General features: G+C 42.1%; 1 protein-coding gene across 2 annotated transcripts in view; it reads right to left on the bottom strand.

Moving 5' to 3' along the window:
• The window catches only part of LOC143292052 (telomere length regulation protein TEL2 homolog), a 27,315-nt gene extending 12,437 nt beyond the window's left edge, over positions 1–14,878 (bottom strand). For both annotated transcript variants that reach the window (XM_076602224.1, XM_076602225.1), the window contains exons 1-13: positions 14,463–14,878; positions 13,615–13,836; positions 12,555–12,709; positions 11,577–11,724; positions 9,760–9,862; positions 9,038–9,106; positions 8,414–8,555; positions 6,733–6,869; positions 5,680–5,759; positions 4,378–4,464; positions 3,369–3,457; positions 1,997–2,088; positions 772–888 (exon numbers count right to left, since the gene is read on the bottom strand). In XM_076602224.1, coding sequence (XP_076458339.1) covers positions 772–888; positions 1,997–2,088; positions 3,369–3,457; positions 4,378–4,464; positions 5,680–5,759; positions 6,733–6,869; positions 8,414–8,555; positions 9,038–9,106; positions 9,760–9,862; positions 11,577–11,724; positions 12,555–12,709; positions 13,615–13,836; positions 14,463–14,821 — 1,800 coding nt within the window. In that variant the 5' untranslated portion in view covers positions 14,822–14,878. The remainder of the gene's footprint in view (positions 1–771; positions 889–1,996; positions 2,089–3,368; positions 3,458–4,377; positions 4,465–5,679; positions 5,760–6,732; positions 6,870–8,413; positions 8,556–9,037; positions 9,107–9,759; positions 9,863–11,576; positions 11,725–12,554; positions 12,710–13,614; positions 13,837–14,462) is intronic.
• Between the last annotated feature and the right edge of the window lie 122 nt (positions 14,879–15,000).

Here is a 15,000-nt window from a genome sequence, read left to right as displayed (position 1 = left end):
CATAAACCTTTGCTACAACATCAGCACCATAAACCTTTGCCACATAAACCTTTGCTACAACATCAGAACCATAAACCTTTGCCACATAAACCTTTGCTACAACATCAGCACCATAAACCTTTGCCACATAAACCTTTGCTACAACATCAGAACCATAAACCTTTGCCACAACATCAGCACCATAAACCTTTGCCACATAAACCTTTGCCACAACATCAGCACCATAAATCTTTGCCACATAACCCTTTGCTACAACATCAGCACCATAAACCTTTGCCACAACATCAGCACCATAAACTTTGCTACAATGTCAGACCCATAAACCTTTGGCACAACATCAGAGCCATAAACTTTTGGCACAACATCAGAACCATAAACCTTTTGGCACAACATCAGAACCATAAACCTTTGGCACAAACCAACAACTATCATCAAAGCAGACATTCTGACAAGGAAAATAATTCTCACACACACAAACACATACACATCACCACAACCAGAGGTTTTTCCTAATCAGTCTGTCCTTTTTTCTTTTCTTACTTTTTTTTTCCCCATATATTTTAAGTTCTCGTTATGTTGGAAAAAAAAAAAGAAGAAAAAAAAAGAAAAGAAATGAAAAAAGCTTGGTCAGAACTGACATTCAGACAACGTACCCTTCCATCAAGCACCCCCTCCCCCCCCAAAAAAAAAACCCTACCCTCCCCACCCACCTCTCCCTCACTCTCCTATCTCCCTCCCTCTCTCCCTTCCTCCTCCGAACGGCCGTCAAACCTGTTTGGGACACTGCACGGCCAGTGCGACCATGGCCTGAAAACGCAGGGAGACAAAGTCCTGGGTGCCGCAGCTCTCTGTGGTGTGCAGCAGGATCTTGCTGAATTCAGCGGCGATCTGCAAAACCATGACAACAGATGACAACACTGGCATGTCAGCTACGCCCAAGCACTGCAAAGACACCAGTGTGCGTAGCCCTAGCGGTGCTCAGGCATCAAATCCTGATTCATCAAACTGGTTTTGTCGGAGTGTGAAGTGTCAAGGAAGGGACATGACCCTTGATAAACTTCATGGCAGCATACCGAAGAAGTTTGGGCACAGTTCAAACCATATTTTTTGTGTGCAAGTTTTGTACACAATAACAGCGAGGATGTAGTGTTTCACTACTCAGTAAATACTGATAGAAACTGTTCTAAGATGTATAAAGTGCTTTTCATCCTGACAACGTTTAGAACAATCATTGTAAACACTGACAGGTGAGGCAATATGTGAATGATCTATGTAAACTGTCATTATTTCAATTTTAAAACATAAACATTACCGCTAAAATCTCTCAGGCTGGGAGGACTGCATAAGATGTAGACCTCACAGTATAGAGAAGGGGAAGAGGTTTTTGTCATCTTGAGAAAGACACAAGGAAACCCGGAGACTTCATCAGGTTGTTCCTCCCTTTACGTTCTCTGTCTCTGTCTTCCAAACCTCAACCTCTCCTGTGATCTGTTTTACTCTGAAAGTCTCAACTCCCCTATTCTTCCATCTAGCTTCCATTCCCGTAACTTCCATAGACTGTAATAAAGGAAATTTTTTTCCTAAAATTACGTTTAAATAACATACTTACCGTGACCCACTAGTGCAGACACCGGCAGGGGTCTGATTCCTGTCCTGTGCAAACTACTACCTGCCTATGCGGATAAAACGAAAGTAGCTATGGCCGATAACCTCCCGAAGCAGGTTACCTCCCCTTTGCATCCCTGACTGGCGCCCTCTTTTTCCAGCAGCCATGTTGACTCCTGCTACTGTGCTCTGCATACGGTTAAGTGTTTTCGTATTTTCTGCCTGTCTATCGATTCTTTGGCGCTCTCGTTTTGCGTTTGATGATGATTCACAACAGGTCACAAAACTACTCGGCCTGATTGGGCAATCGAGCTCATATTAAGGCGCGATCACAATTGACCAAAAAAATTGTAAAAAAAAAACCCGCCAGCCACCAACAATCTTCTCTGACCTCTGCGAGTCCATCAGGTCGACCCCAAATCAAAGTCTCTGCTGCCTGGAGGCTGGCTTCAAAGGTGTCTGCCTCCTGGACGTTCAGCAGACCTGCAGACCATAATACATTGTTCACACTTGAAATTGAATGTTCTGGGTATTGTGAATCAAACGATGCTATTTTCTTTTCAGTGTAATTTTTTTTAAAAAGATAATATCATCAGACAGTAAAAGAATTATAAAAAGAAAAAAAAAAGAAAGAAAAAGAATAGAATACATTGTTTTTATTTTAAAACGTTGTTGTTATTCTAACTTTTATCTTCAAACCAGATTTCGTTGTTTTTAACTTTAGTACACTAAAAAAAAATTTTTTTTAAAAGTTTTATAACTTTAATCTCCAAACTAGAACACACTGATTTTACTTTGATCCAATATTTATTTTGTTTTTTTTGTTCCCTCACTTTCATCTTCAAACCAGAATAAATTTGGTTTTACTTTGATACATTTATTTTGGCTTCCTTTTTCCCTTTAATCTTCAATTACTTTGGTAATAAAATTTCCCTTTTACTTTATACACTGTCGTTGTTGGTTTTTTGGGTTTTTTTTTACCGCAATATTCAAACTGAGACATTTACCATAGTTCCATTCAACAAGTGAGCAAGGACAATGCAGCACTGTCTTCTGAGAGCATTCACTTTTATTTTACAGGTTGCCTGGATTTTTTGTTTTTATTTTTGTTTTTGTATATTGTATTCATAATATTTTTTGCAAAACTTATGTACAAATTGATGGAGTCTCCCGTCGGTCCGACGGATGAGAAGAGGCTGATTCTGGATGTGCAGCACTTCCCACAGGTGTTGCAAGGGAAAACGTTTCCAGAAATTGAGCCTGGTTGCCTGACCAGCACAGGTGACTTTTTTTTAGTGAGGAGGAGTTGTGCAGTCCCTTCCCCACTCTCTCGCCTACTGACGCTCACAGTCCCACAGGTGCAGATACTGCCACGTGTACGACGGCCTCGGCAGGTGCAGGTTTTTTCTTCGGAGCTCCGTCTCCTAGGGGGACTTCCAGCCAGGGATAAGAGCTCCCCCTGCCCTTTGGTCATCCTCTTCCGCCTTCACAGCCGTTGGGAAAGGTTTTCTCCTCCGCCTGGTCCATCGCTGGGAGACTTCACATGTGGCAGGTAGTACTGGGTTACATGGTACCAGTAGCAAGGGCTATGCCCCTGACCTGACACACTGTATAAATTACTGTCAAATTATATGGGTAAACAGGTCTGACACTTCCTTCTTTTGTTGTGCTGACTGCAACATTTTACAGAAAAGGGTGGAGAAAACTAAAGTGACTGAAATCATGGAAAGATCTGACTTTGCAAAGACACACCATGCATTTACCTTCCATGCAGTCTCGGATGTACTTAGGGGCTTTGACTTTTGACTGTTTTTTGTCAAACGACATGTCATAGGGCACCAGGTCATCATCACTGCAATAATAAAAACATACCGTTTTGGAAGCATGCATTTCCGAGACATGTTTTACATGATAAACAGTAAAGAGAGGTAACTCTCTCCATGTACGATGGGACACAATTCCAATGCTACCAATTCAGCTAGCACACAGGTAAATAAAAGGTACACTGGAACAAACCCAGACACTTCCTTTGACACAACCATCAACCCATCGCAGCAAGAGTTGTGCTCCGCATTTGTCGGCATTTCAAAAGAATCAGACTTTTTGGGATTTTCAGCAGATGACAGTGTTGTGTGAATGTGAGTGTGTACCAAGCTTGCCAACATGTCAATAACCCAGTCATGGATGATATCAGTCTCATCTCACTTGATCTTGCTTCCAGGAATGAAATTTGTTCTGACTGTTTGAATGTTGACCTTTTTCATTTTTTGCTTTTGTTTAACTTTTTATTTTTCATGCACATCATAGCACGCTGATGCCTTATGTAGTGTTAAATTGAATTTTTTTTTTTTTATTTTGGGGGAGCACCTTATAATATGAAGTGCCCTGAAATCTAAAAAATAATCCTCCACTGGCTGGAGGACATGTTCATCATTTCAGAATGCAGCATACTTTTGGTATGGACAGGATGAAACTAAGGCTCTTAGCTGATTGAAACATACAGTCACAGATTCATGATCCATTCCAGACTGGATTCAGATGATATCTCTTAGCCGCACAACGGATGGGGGTGAGTAGTCAGAACGCTGGACTTCCATCATATATATCATGGGTCTGTAGAGTCTGTGGTTTAAATCCCAGCAACAAGCTGGGGAAAAAAAGAAGAAAAAGAAAAAAGAAGAAGAAAAAAAGATATATCTGGCAAACAAATACTAGAAAAGAAAGAACAGTTAACATCCCTTCCTTCTCTGGCCACCTGTCAAGGACACCCACCTGTCCAGCTCTTCGGCATCATCTGGAGAGGGTTGAGATGGGGGTCCCTCTGGCTGTGGGTCAGACAGCTGAAGATCATCCACTGCTCTGTTGACATTTTCAAAAATCCTTGCATGTAAAGGGACACACACACCTAAAAATATACATGCAACCAGCCGCCGTGGCGAAGTGGTTAGCGTCGCGGACTGATGGCTGGGAGGACGCGGGTTCGAATCCCAGTGGAGGTGGGTTTTTCGGCCCGTGGCCGGCTCCTACCCAGAGTTGAGTGTGCTGTGGGCTTAAATGGGGAGACTGGGACCACACAGTCGAGTGTCATCCACTTCAAGGATTTGGGTGTGTTGCTCTAATTACCTGACCAACACTGCAAGTGTCTGTATCTCTCGGGCCTGGTTAACGCTGGGATATCATTATGACAGGAAGCGTAGAGTACAGCCTTGTCATGCAGTCCCAAACCAAAATGGACCTGCATAGCAACATCGTCATCGTCATCGTCATCCTCCTCCATCATCATCAATGTAAACAAAACAGTCTCAAAGTCTGTGGCCTTTCATGTTCTGCTCTCATGGTGACCTCAGTTTCGATACCCCTCCACTTCTGTGCTTGGGGTAAGTCCTGTCAGTGTCTTCAGTGTCGGCAGATTCATGGGGGACTTTTGTTTGAGGGATGTGATGGCGGTCTCCACACTGGGAGGAACGCTCACTCAGTCTGGCTCTGCGACTAAGCCATTATTGTCGTTAGTAGGGGGCTTAGTAGGTGGTGTCCTAAGTACGCTGAATCAGAACAGGCACCACTGAACACCACTGAAGTGACTCAGCAGCAGTGCAGGGTCTCCTTTGGTGTGTGGTCTCGTGGCAACCTAACATCGACGGTTCCTGCGGACTGCCGACGCTGGAACTGTGACGGACGAACCCGGGTGTGGCCATGTATGGGGGAATCTAAATGAGCAGTGTGGGAGTAATGCCACTGAAATGGTGCAGATGATGGGGCAGCAAAAAAAACAACAACCCCCCCCAAAAAAAAACAAAACAACATACATGCATACAACCACTTGAAGGCACACACACAAGCATGCAAACTCCACAAATGCAAATGCAGACACATACGAACACGAAGGCAGGCTGACAGATACATCCAGGGATAAAATGCACACACGCACACACACACACACACACGAATCCACACAAATCACACACACTACCTCCACACACCAGCACACCAACACACAAAATCATTCCCGTCACAGTGAAGCACAACAAACGACAGAACAAACAGGAAGCTCTCAACACAGTCATGTTCACTGACTGCTGTATGGAGGCCATGCCAGGATCAGGGGGGACAACCAGCAACCTCTCCAGTCCCTCCACTTCCACTGTACGGGGAATCTGTCAGCAACAAACACCAGCATTTAGTGAGTTAACCTGAGTTCCTGAGCAATTTTAACCCTTCTGCCTGAGCTCCTGAGCCAAAATTTGCAAATAATATTGGTATTAAACCCTTTGAGCCCTGACCACCGCTTTACCGGTGGCAGAGAAAAATGACATAATGCCCAGCCACCGGCTGAGCGGTGCGTAAACACTTGAAGCGTGCAGAGTCTCAACCTGGCCCGTCAGGGCAGAAATCAGAGACAAAACGTGCGAGAAAACAACTGTACACAACGCAGCAAGTAATTGATATGCCTGATGATTTATTGGAAGTAGAGTATGACAATGATTACTCTGATAGTGAGGTGGAATTCGAATCGGATGATTTTGCTACAGATAGTGATGTTGAAAATGAATCTGAGCATGCAGAATCAGTTGATTAAAGAAGGGGTGTCAGGTTGAGACTCTGCACGCTTCATGGTAGAAATCAATCTTTTTTATCCAAAGCACATACATAAAACACAGTGAAAAGGCACGGCAATGTTGGTACTACGTTCGCCGACGTCAGAATATTACGGTTTTTGTGATTGGCTCTTCAATATAAGTCAACCAATAGCAAAACATGACACAAGTGTTTACGCACCACTCAACCGGTGGCCAGGCATTATGCCACCCCTCCCCACCACCAGTAAAGCGGTGGTCAGGGCTCAAAGGGTTAAAGTGAGGGTGTGCGTGAGTATGAGTGTAAGCGTTAAAATGAAAAAACATCAACAGTATGCATGTGTGTGTGTTCGTTCTAAAGTTTAACATCTTTGCATGAGTGTGTGTGTGTGTGTGTATGTCTGTGTGTGTGTGTGTGTGTCTGCGTGTCAGTGTGTGTGTGTGTGTGTGTGTGTGTGTCTGTGTTGTGTCTGTGTGTGTGTGTGTTGGGTGCACTGTGTGTGTTTGCGATCACTCTTCTTGTATACCGAGGAGCTGCACAAAAGACACAGACCTCAAACTCTATCTGCTGACCAGCAGGGTCCAGGGTCTTGGTCAGCACCTTGGCCACCAGCATCCCCCGGGAACGGATGGACACATCGGAGGATCCCAAGTGGCCCTGCACCCCGGGCAGCAGTAACTGGATCAGCTCTGGGGCAAAAACACACAGAGGAAAACATGTACGTGTACACACGAACTGACTGAGTGAGCTGAAAACAGGAATATCGTCTTGAGTGTAACACGATCTGAAAATGGGTTCACTCTCAGTCTGCACTCTGTTACCATGTTTGGGTTAATAGCCTCTTAACCCATTCAATCCTAGAAATGTTACAGCCTCAGCAGGTTCCCCTGCCACACTGATGCAGAAAAAGAAGAAAACTAACTGAAACTGACTGAAGTTTTTTCCTCCAAATCGACAAGTGGGGACACAGCCAAAAATACTGTAGAAGTCAGTTCCCTTTGTTTGCTGTTTGTGCATAAGTGCGTTCGTGCATACTGTTTTAATCAAACAAGTTTTAACACTCGGGCATTGCTTGGACACAGGACTGAATGAGTTAAGGATCGCATGACAATCAACCCAGATCTGAATCTGTTTACTGATTAAGTCACACACTTCTCTTATTTACCATTCAGTATGGCTGAGTGAAATACATACATTTTTTTGTCTGATTGTTCCAGTTGCATCACCCTTCCTCTGCTTGTGTAGTGTGCTGGTGGCCTTCACAGTTAAACCTGTGTCTGTGTCTATGTCTGTGTCCCGTCAGTGTGTGTGTGTGTGTGTGTGTGTGTGTGTGTCTGTCTGTCTCTGTCACCACCCTTCCTCTACTTGTGTAATGTGCTGGTGGCCTTCACAGTTAAACCTGTGTCTGTGTCTATGTCTGTGTCCCGTCAGCTTGTGTGTGTGTGTGTGTGTGTGTGTGTGTGTGTGTCATCACCCTTCCTCTACTTGTGTAATGTGCTGGTGGCCTTCACAGTTAAACCTGTGTCTGTGTCTATGTCTGTGTCCCGTCAGTGTGTCTGTGTGTGTGTGTGTGTGTGTGTGTGTGTGTGTGTGTGTGTGTGTGTGTCATCACCCTTCCTCTACTTGTGTAATGTGCTGGTTTTTTCACAGTTAAACCTGTGTCTACGTCTGTGTCCCTGTCAGTGTCTCTGTGTGTGTGTGTGTGTGTGTGTGTGTGTGTGTGTGTGTGTGTGTGTGTGTGTCTGTCTGTCTGTGTGTCTGTCTGTCTGTCACCACCCTTCCTCTACTTGTGTAGTGTGCTGGTGGCCTTCACAGTTAAACCTGTGTCTGTGTCTATGTCTGTGTCCCGTCAGTGTGTGTGTGTGTGTGTGTGTGTGTGTGTGTGTGTGTGTCTGTCTGTCTGTCTCTGTCACCACCCTTCCTCTACTTGTGTAATGTGCTGGTTTTCTTCACAGTGAAACCTGTGTCTGTGTCTATGTCTGTGTACCTGTCAGTGTGTGTGTGTGTGTGTGTGTGTGTGTGTGTGTGTGTGTGTGTGTGTGTGTGTGTGTGTGTGTGTGTGTGTGTGTGTGTGTGTGTGTGTGTGTGTGTCTGTATGTCTGTCTCTGTCATCACCCTTCCTCTATTTGTGTAATGTGCTGGTTTTCTTCACAGTTAAACCTGTGTCTGTGTCTATGTCTGTGTCCCTGTCAGTGTCTGTGTATGTATGTGTGTGTGTGTGTGTGTGTGTCACCTCGTTTCCACTGCTCTGTCTCCTGGGGGCCAAGATGACTGATGCAGACCATGAGGGCACGGCACAGGAACAGATGCTGTTCTGAGGACACGTGCTTCAAGTTGCTGGCGTCACCCCAAACCTGCAGCAACTTTCCAAACACCTGCCCACCAACCAACCAACCAGTCAATAAAATCCTCCAGAAATTTACACTTCTACACACATACATATATGTACATGCAAACAGACACACTCTCATCACACTGCTGAGATATGTATGTGGGTAAAAATACAAATACATATATGAATACAAGGTATGTATCTAACATATTGCTAGTGATGAATACATATAAACACATGAATGTGAAAACATATACAAAACAGACACGTATATATCCATGCACACAGACATAGATATTACTATTATAGTGCTGGTATGTATGTGCATATATAATCTATCTATCCATCCATCCATCCATCCACCTATCTATCCATCTTTCTATATACACAAAAGAAAGAATTCCTAAGCAACCAAAACAACAATACCACAGAGATGCTAAGAAATTAGAATTAATCACAACAAATACATACATACATAATTAAGTAAATAAAGATTATAAACTGAACGCAAACTCCATCACACACCTCTTTATACAGAGCCCTTCTAGGAGACGAACCTGCCAGGTACCCAATGAGATTCTGTAGTAACAGCTCCTGTAACATGTAAGAATATACTTTACTATCAAAGAACAGTGTGTTAACTTGTTTGCTTACAGTTATACTCACTTCTTTAAATAATTTACAAACTACAATAATGATGCTAAAATTGTCTAATTTGAAAGAAAAAAAAATATAGATGCACACCAGTGCACCATACTTATACATAACACACACACACGCACACACATGCACACACAGACACACACACACACACACACACGCACGAACAAACACAGAGACTCATACACATTCATACACCAACATGAACACATACAAACATCACACTCTTACAAACACACCCACACAACATCAAGGCATTTTATATAACTCTTCTTGTTTCTATAACATGATTGACTTCTATTCTATCAACCTTTGCTTTTTCTTTAAAATGATGAAGTGTCTTGCATGCAAACATACAAAATAAAAGTACACAATTGCGTACACAATTGTGTGTATGTGGTGTGTGAATATACACGTATGCACAAACGTTTGTTTCATCGAATTCTTCACCCTTCTCCTCCTCCCCCCTAACTCCCCCCCCATGCCCCAACATACACAAACACACACATGCCCTCTCTCTCTTCTCCTACTTCCCCCACCCTTCTTTCTCATTAACCCATTTCCCTTTTCGCCCCGTGCCATCTGACCTGAGAGAAGTAGCGGTGGAAAAGCAGTTTGGTGCACATCAGGAACTGCACTCTCTGGCTACTGACCACACAGTCGCCCACCAGTTTCTCCACCCACTTGTACCTGCAGAAGAAATCTGATATATTTACACACACACACACACACACACACATACATACATATATATATATATATATATATATATATATATATATGTGTGCAGCATGCACTTAGCGCACGTAAAAGAACCCACGGCAACAAAAGGGTTGTTCCTGGCAAAATTCTGTAGAAAAATCCACTTCAATAGGAAAAACAAATAAAACTGCACACAGGAAAAAATACAAAAAAATGGGTGGCGCTGTAGTATGGCGACGCGCTCTCCCTGGGGAGAGCAGCCCGAATTTCACACAAAGAAATCTGTTGTGATAAAAAGAAATACAAATACAAAATACAAATATATATATCTGCAGTGTACAGCCGCCTCCATCGCGGAGACTGGGGTGCCTTTCCAACAAATGAGAAGAAGATATAAACATATCCACCTATATATATATATATATATATATATATATATATATATATATATATATATATGCATATGCCATAGGGGATGATAATTCACTGCCAATGCCAGGATATTGATATGCACTGGGGATAATAGTTCAGGATATTTGTATTTGTATTTTTATTTGTATTTCTTTTTATCACAACAGATTTCTCTGTGTGAAATTCGGGCTGCTCTCCCCAGGGAGAGCGCGTCACTACACTACAGCACCACCCATTTTTTTGTATTTTTTCCTGCGTGCAGTTTTATTTGTTTTTCCTATCCAAGTGGATTTTTCTACAGAATTTTGCTAGGAACAACCCTTTTGTTGCCCTGGGACCTTTTACGTGCGCTAAGTGCATACTGCATATGGGACCTTGGTTTATCATCTTATCTGAATGACTAGTGTCCAGACCACTACTCAAGGTTTAGTGGAGGGGGAGAAAATATTGGCGGCAGAGCTGTGATTCGAACCAGCGTGCTCAGATTCTCTTGCTTCCTAGGCGGACACATTACCTCTAGGCCATCACTCCACACTAATGAGTCCATAGAGGATGAAACTGCAGTCATATCAGGCATACAACTGGATCTCTCCCTCAGAGATAATTCAGATGACAATCGCAGTTTGTGAAGGGTTTCCATTTTACATACATATATATCTTTTTTTTTTAATCTGTGCAAAGTTATTTTGAAATAATGGAAGGGTTGTTCTCTTGTTACTGCACTCGTATTCCTCCATTAGTATTATGTTGTTTATCTCTCTCTCTCTGTATGTATACTTAAATGAAGCTTTGAAACAACAGGTACAAAGGAGATTATCTATAAAAAGGAAATGAAATTGTGGAAAGATGGTTATTCATTAAAGTATACAAACCACAATAAATAAACAAATTATATAATATTTTTCATTTTGAAATGCCTTTTTCAGTGTTTGTTCACCAGTAAACTTGGACTTTCATGACAATGTATAATATGCACAGTATAATCAACACACGCACACACACACGCACACAATATATATATATATATATATTTTATTATATATCTAGCTGTCTGTCGGTCTGTCCGTCCATTTGTCTGTCTATCTATCGACACACACATGTTTCCACACTCAAATGTAAACACACACACACACACACACACAAAACTAGTAATGATAAAAATTAAATAAATTATCAGTTAAAAAAACAAACAAACAAAAAACAAACAAACAAAAAAACCAAAAAAAACCCACCTGCCCCTTCAATAAACTAATACTAAACACAAAAAACAAACAAAACCCTAAGCACTCACCAAGGCACTTTGGTGAGCAGTGGCACGACAACACTCTCCATGGTGAGTAGAGGCACCCCCATGAAAAGCCTCTCACTCACCTGGCTCCAGGTGCTGTCGACAGTCACTGACGAACACAGCACAGGCACCAGCACATCCAGCAGGTGATCTGTGGACACACAGACTGCTGTCTTTGTATCAGTGCTTTTGCCTCTGGTTGTTCAAAGCACTTCAAGTATTAAGATGGCATTCTCCTTTATGATGGTTTTGTTTTTTCAATGGCACATATATTTTCTTCTTTTTTTGTTTGTCTGTTAATTGAACATACATATTTCACAGCATGTAACATTTTAAAAACACCAAATGAAACAGACTTAGCACACTGCATTCATAGACTATGCATTGAGGGAGACAACTGTCAAAATGAAAATTTTCGAAAGTTTTTATTCGTAGTTGTTTCCTCCCTTGCACTAATTTGCACTGACATTGTGATCAACATCCCAGATGACAGAAATATCTCCCATCAAATCACTCACTCCTTAAAAAAGCCCAGCACGCCTCATACTCAGTAACAAAATATGTGTCACTGTATCACTATGGCAGTATGAGGTTAACTCTCTCCATACGAACGGCGAAAGAGACGACGTTAACAGCGTTTCACCCCAATTACCACCATCAAAATATTGCAAGCGGAAGGCTCTTATACTGAAGAGGTGAATGTTGACAAAGAATACCACAATTCTGACGACGGAAGCTAAAGGTTGGGTCATTCAGACACCCACTGGCCACCCGAGGGGTCTGTGTAGAGGGGAAGAGAGGACTGGCCGTACTGAGTGAGTTAATAATTGATCTTGATCTCTGTATGAATATATCTTACGATATACAGCTTAATGAGTGTTTATCACTTTCATAGCCACAATGCATTTTTGTTTTATTATCATAATTTTCATCCCAATAAAAACAAAAAAACAACATCTAAACAAATCATAAGCCACAAACCTGCACTGCCAGTGAAACACAGTTTTCCCACCAGTCGAGAAACAAAATCCAGGGAGCATGCTTTAGAATCCACAAGAAGATCATGTGCCCTTTGGAGGCACTGTAAGATGCAGTTGGCAAGATGGGGGACATAATTTTGTGGCAGGAACACATCACTGCAACAATAAGTAAATAAATAAATGGATTGCATTAAAGATATACAACACTGATACTGGTGGCAAAAAGTAGATTAAATGCTATAACTTATTAAAAAACCAAAAACCCAAAAAAAAAACAAACCCAAAGCAAAACAAATGGTAAAAATGAACACTATTAATATTATATATACAAATGGGGCAGACATGAAAAAGACTGGGGACAGCTAGAGCACTGGCACAGGACCACGATGGCCGGAAACAGTCTTGATGGCAGCCTAAGTCGATGGGGCAACAGGCACAGGTGAGGTGAGGTGTAAACTAAATCAGCAGTGACAGCTTTGTACATTTGCTTGATTGTCTATTTATTGAATCCTTTGTTCTACTTCTGTTTCCTTTCTCTGTCATTGTTTTCTTGTTTCACCAGTGAACATACATATGATGTATGCAGAAAGGAAGAAAAAAAAGAAGCTAAATCTTATGTATTTGTATTCCTTTTTATCACAACAGATTTCTCTGTGTGAAATTCGGGCTGCTCTCCCCAGGGAGAGCGCGTCGCTACACTACAGCGCCACCCATTTTTTTGTATTTTTTCCTGCGTGCAGTTTTATTTGTTTTTCCTATCCAAGTGCATTTTTCTACAGAATTTTGCCAGGAACAACCCTTTTGTTGCCGTGGGTTCTTTTACGTGCGCTAAGTGCATGCTGCACACGGGACCTCGGTTTATCGTCTCATCCGAATGACTAGCGTCCAGACCACCACCCAAGGTCTAATGGAGGGGGAGAAAATATCGGCGGCTGAGCCGTGATTCGAACCAGCGCTCTCAGATTCTCTCGCTTCCTAGGCGGACGCGTTACCTCTAGGCCATCACTCCACTTGTGTAGTGAGTTCTAAACACCAAAATTCATGAAGATTGCAGTCATTACCCTGTTTCTCTGCCCAAGCGATTTGCCATCTGAGATGGGAGGGAAGCAAGGGCTGTGACCAGCTCCTCCCAGAGACCTCCGTGACTTGACATGGCCGTCCGGCGGTGCTGCCCCTCTGCTGTGTCACAGACCTGGCACTGGTCCCAGATGACCTGCACCATCCTGCCCTTGTTGATGAACATCTCCAGCAGGGTGGTGATCTTCTGCATCTTGAATCCCTGTCTGAATCAACCACATTAAAAGGAGTCAGAATTAAAACAGGAAAAAACACACACAAAAACAACAACAAACAACAACAACAACAAAAAAACACAGCAATCTATTATTGTTCTCTGAAAGTGATACTAAACTTTAAGTTTAATATTATTTTTTTTTAAACTCCAGAATTCAAAACCATAAATATATCATGTAATAAAACATAGTTACTAACTGTTGAACATGGTATGATAACAGATGTGGCATAAGATATACACAATGCAAAATGCTTTTGCACATAAGAAATAAACATTAACAGAGCAAAAAACAGATAAATCATATATTTAAGAATTGATTAAAAAAACAACTACTAAATAACTGATTATAAATCACGTATTGCCCGAATGACTTTTTTGGTCTTGTTCACAGATTTTCTCACTAGTGTCGGAATGGATGATCTGTTAACTTTGTGAAAGAGTGAATGAATGAGTTAGCGAATTATTTATTGATTAAGTGAATATTACAAATAAGCCTCATTCATTAAAAAAAAATAAATAAGAAGAAGAAGAAGGAAAAATAGATAGGGGGAGCGAGGGAGGGATAGAGAGAGAGAAACGAACACAAAGTTAAAAACAGACCCCCATAAATCCAACCTGTTATTCTGGACAGCTCGAATCAACATCATCAGAGAATCAGACGCTGGTCCAGCAAGAAATAACATCTCTACATTTTCACTGAAACAGTTAGAAGGTAGTCCCTGCAACCATTCAACGGTCAGTAAGTCCAGAATCGTGCTGCACACGGACGCAAAATGCCTCTCGCGAAAAACACTGCATAACTGCGTGAAGGGAACGTCTTCGTAGTTTTCCAGTGCTTTGGGAAGGCTGGTTCTATCGTTTCTTGTGATCAAACAATTCACTGCGTGAAGCCATTTGACAGTGGTCTGCGTATCCTCGGCATTCTTTAACCCGTTAATGATCTCTCGAGCAGCTGCACGAGTTCTGGATTCCATTTGTGAAAAAAATGAAAGTAAATCACATGCAGATTGTCATGCTGTTGACAGTGCAGATCGCGGAATAATGAGAGTGATGGCCCTTGGAAAATGAAAATGTATTTTTACCAGAAACGTCCCTTATACGTTATCAAGTGGCCGGCACCCCATCCTATACATTGCACAGTCTCGTTCACGGA

This window comes from Babylonia areolata, chromosome 18 (assembly GCF_041734735.1).
Source record: "Babylonia areolata isolate BAREFJ2019XMU chromosome 18, ASM4173473v1, whole genome shotgun sequence".
NCBI lineage: Eukaryota > Metazoa > Mollusca > Gastropoda > Neogastropoda > Buccinidae > Babylonia > Babylonia areolata.
This window is presented reverse-complemented; position numbering and strand designations above follow the sequence as displayed.